The 3,918-nt window shown below is 36.6% G+C and overlaps 1 protein-coding gene across 1 annotated transcript in view; it reads right to left on the bottom strand.

The window, feature by feature from the left end:
• The window catches only part of UBXN4 (UBX domain protein 4), a 54,824-nt gene that overhangs the window by 32,118 nt on the left and 18,788 nt on the right, over positions 1 to 3,918 (bottom strand). The window contains exon 5 of the mRNA XM_011937731.1: positions 3,122 to 3,296. Coding sequence (XP_011793121.1) covers positions 3,122 to 3,296 — 175 coding nt within the window. The remainder of the gene's footprint in view (positions 1 to 3,121; positions 3,297 to 3,918) is intronic.

Below are 3,918 nucleotides of genomic sequence, written 5' to 3'. Positions count from 1 at the left end.
TGAAGCTAGGCAATGGATTAATCAGGTTTTCTTATACTATTTTTTTTTTCTATTTCTGTATATGTTTGAAATTTTCCATAACAAAAAGTTTTTTTTTGTTTGTTTGTTTTTTTAAGTTACAGGCCTAGATGCAATGGCTCATGCCTGTAATCCCAGCACTTTCAGAGGGCAAGGCAGGAGGATTACTGGAGGACAGGAGTTTGAGACAGACTAAGTAACATAGTGAGACCCCACCTCTGCAAAGAACATAATTTAAAAATTAGGCTGGGCGCGGTGGCTCATACCTATAATCCCAGCACTTTGGGAAGCCAAGGTAAGCAGATGACCTGAGGTCGGGAGTTTGAGACCAGCCTGATCAACATGGAGAAACCTATCCCTACTAAAAATACAAAATTAGCTGGGTGTGGTGGCGCATGCTTGAGAATCGCTTGAATCCGGGAGGTGGAGATTGTGGTGAGCCAAGATCGTGCCATTGCACTCCAGCCTGGGCAACAAGAGCAAAATTCCGTCTCAAAAAAAAAAAAAATTTAGCCAGGTGTGGTGGTGCACACCTGGAGTCCTAGCTACTCAGGCAGCTGAAGCAGCAGGATCACGTGAGCCCAGGAGTTGGAGATTATAGTGAGCTGTGTTTGTGCCACCGCACTCCAGCCTGGGAGACAGAGCCAGACCCCGTCTCAAAAAAAAAAAAAAAAATTTTTTTTTTAGACACAGGGTCTGGCTCTGTCACCCAGGATGGACTGCAGTGACATGATCACAGCTCACTGCAGTATCAACCTCCCCAGCTTAAGCAACCCTCCCATCTCTCAGCCTCCTAAATAGCTGAAATTACAGGCATGTACCACCACACCTGGCTAATTTTGGATTTTTGTAGAGACAAGAGTTTTGCCATGTTGTCCGGGTTGGTCTCGAACTCCTGGGCTCAAGCAATCTGCCCACCTTGGCCTGTCAAAGCACAGGGATTATAGGTGTGAACAACCACAACTGACCAAAAAAAAAAAAAAAAACAAAAAACAATTTTGTAAGCTACAAAAAACTGAGATTAGAGCTGTTACCCACCTCAGATAAGCCAGAGCTTGCAGTTTTAGTCTAGCCAAGTTAACTGTCTACTGAAACAAAAACAACACTCTTCGCAGGAATACAATGAAATCCAGAGTGTCTACAACAATGTACAAGATATAATCCAGCATTTTTTGACACATAAACAAAAAGGAAAATGTGACCCATTCTAAAGGGTAAAGGTGATCAACACAAACCAATCCTCAGACGAGCTAGATATTGAAACTGTCAGACAAGGACTTTAAAGCAGCCATTATAACTCAAATGAGGAAAAGGGAAATACACTTGAAATGAATTAAAAGAATAAAACATAGATTAAGAGTACTCATTTTGCACAACTGTTGTAACTTATGAGTCAAACTGTTTCAAAATAAAAAGTTATAATAAGATAGAAACAGAAATCCTAGAACTAAAAAAATGCATAACAGAATTTTATCTAAAATAAAAAATTCACTGGATGGGCTTAACATCAGAATGGAGATGATAAAGAGTCAGTGAACTTGTAGATCAACAGAATTATCCAATACAAAGAAGAAGAAAAAATAAGAGTGAAAAAAATAAACCTGTGGGACAATATCATGAAGCCTAATATACATGTAATTCATTCCAGCAAGATATATGGACCAAACTTCCCAAACTTGGTGAAAGTCACACATTTACAGATGCAAGAAACTAGGCAAACTAAAAACAGGATAAACACAAAGAAAAATACACTTAGGCATATCACAGTCAAATTGCTAAAAACCAAAGAAAGAAAGAAATCCTGAAAGCAGCCAGAGAAAACCAACATACTCCTTACAGGGAGGAACAATCAGAATTTGTGGAGACTTCTCATAGAACACTATGAAGACCAGAACACGGTGGACAATACCTGTAACTGTAAACACAAAATTTTTATATCCAGCAAAAATATCCTTCCAGAATGAAGATGAAACAAAGTCATTTCCCATAAAGAAAACTCCAGACCTGTACAATAAGTAATGCTAAAGGAAAATTTTCAGGCTGAAGGAATATTATACCAGAGGGAAACATGTATCTATCTTCAAAATGGAATGAAGAATTTTGGAAATAATATATATCCAGGTAAATATAATTAAAGTAATTATTCTGTTGTAGACCTAAATGAACATCCATAATAGAGTCCCTCAGGTCTGTACACATCCAGAAGCTGAATGATCCATGGATGTAAAACCTCAAAATGAGACAAACAGCTGTACTTCAAATACTCAAAACCTGTCATGTGTAACTCCACAAGGCAGCATTAATGTTAACAGGAAGTTATGGGGCATCAAATTTCAGCTCAATATAAGGAAGACTCTTTCTAAAAACTAGAGCTGTTCAACAACAGAACAGGCATCCTAGCAAGGTAATGAGCTTCCCTTCATTGAATACATTCAAATAAAAGCCTGATGATTATTTGTGTGGGATGCTGGAGTAGAATCATCTTTTAGGACACTAATATTCTAACATCTTGATTTATCTACCCCTGGGTAGCCTAATACAAAGTTACATTACACCAAACAACTCCAACCACAATCCCAAAAATTCAGTATAAAATTTCTCTTTTGGCTTTTCTATCAATGAGTTTACAGTCACACCTCTTACTTCTACAAGCTCTATTTCATAATTATCTTTTACCTCTAATTAAAAAATATACATATAATACTATTTTCTTAAATTTATATAGCTTTTTACATGCTATAAAAACAATTCCAAATATAATACATTAGTTCATTTGAACCTTTCAGAATTCTCTAGACTAGTAAGAGATTTATAAAACTGCTCAGTGTCATGACATTCCTTGAAGCATATACCGCAATAGCAGAAATTTTAAATCAATTGCTCTGGATTGTTGACTATTTGGGAGTCAAGTTGACATTCACTGACTTTATCGTCTTCTGCCACTAAATGACACATGTGTATTTAATACAATCCTTAAATTTTAAGCTAAATAAATGTGAAGAAAAATACATACAATATATTTATTTTTAAAATATTAATATTTAAATATTAAAATGCAGTGGAGGAGCTTCTATTGTACTCAAAAAGGTACATTAAAAGTTACCTGTTGCAGTATCTGACTTTGTATCAGAAGTGGGTAGTATCTCACAAAGCTCTGCATTTCTGGACTCAGAGTTTTCACAAGTGTTGTTAGGTTCAAATGAGGCAGATGGAGTAGACACTGAACTTTCTGACTGACTGCCATTTGCTACTGATGCTTCACTTTTTAGCGAATGCATCTAGGGAGAAAATAAATACACTGGATTTTAATTAGTAGATAAGAATCTAAACTTACCCTGGCAGTAGAGACCAAAATACAGGTTAATTTATACTCTATAAAAAGAGAAATATGAAATGTTCATAAACAGATGAGTCCAAAATGTATAATCCTAAGCATGATATAATCACATTATGGAATTTACCTGCAAGGTGGCAAGACCATAAAAAGATTTGTTAAAGCACACCATTAATTTTCCCTCAAATTAGATTTCAAAGAAAAAAGTTACAAACCTATTAGCCATTTGTCCAAAGTAGATAGAAATGATTAATTACTGAGTATAAAGTCCTTAAAATATATTAAGCAATATACAGTTAGAGCCTTAATATGACAGCAGCTTTCTCTTTCAACAAAGTTATGGTGATGTTCATTATGTGTTGAGATTGGGGTAAAAGATGGCTGGGCATGGTGGCTCATGCCTGTAATTCCAGCACTTTGGGAGGTCAAGGTGGGCAGATCACTTGAGGTCAGGAGTTCGAGACCAGCCTGGACAAGATGGCAAAACCCCATCTCTACTAAAAATACAAAAATTTAGCTGGGCATGGTGGCACGTGCCTGTAATCACAGCCACTGGGGAGGCTGAG

Source organism: Colobus angolensis, unplaced genomic scaffold (genome assembly GCF_000951035.1).
Source record: "Colobus angolensis palliatus isolate OR3802 unplaced genomic scaffold, Cang.pa_1.0 Scaffold168, whole genome shotgun sequence".
In the NCBI taxonomy this organism is placed as follows: Eukaryota; Metazoa; Chordata; class Mammalia; order Primates; family Cercopithecidae; genus Colobus; species Colobus angolensis.
The sequence above is the reverse complement of the archived record's forward strand: the minus strand, read 5'-3'. Positions and strand labels throughout refer to the sequence as shown.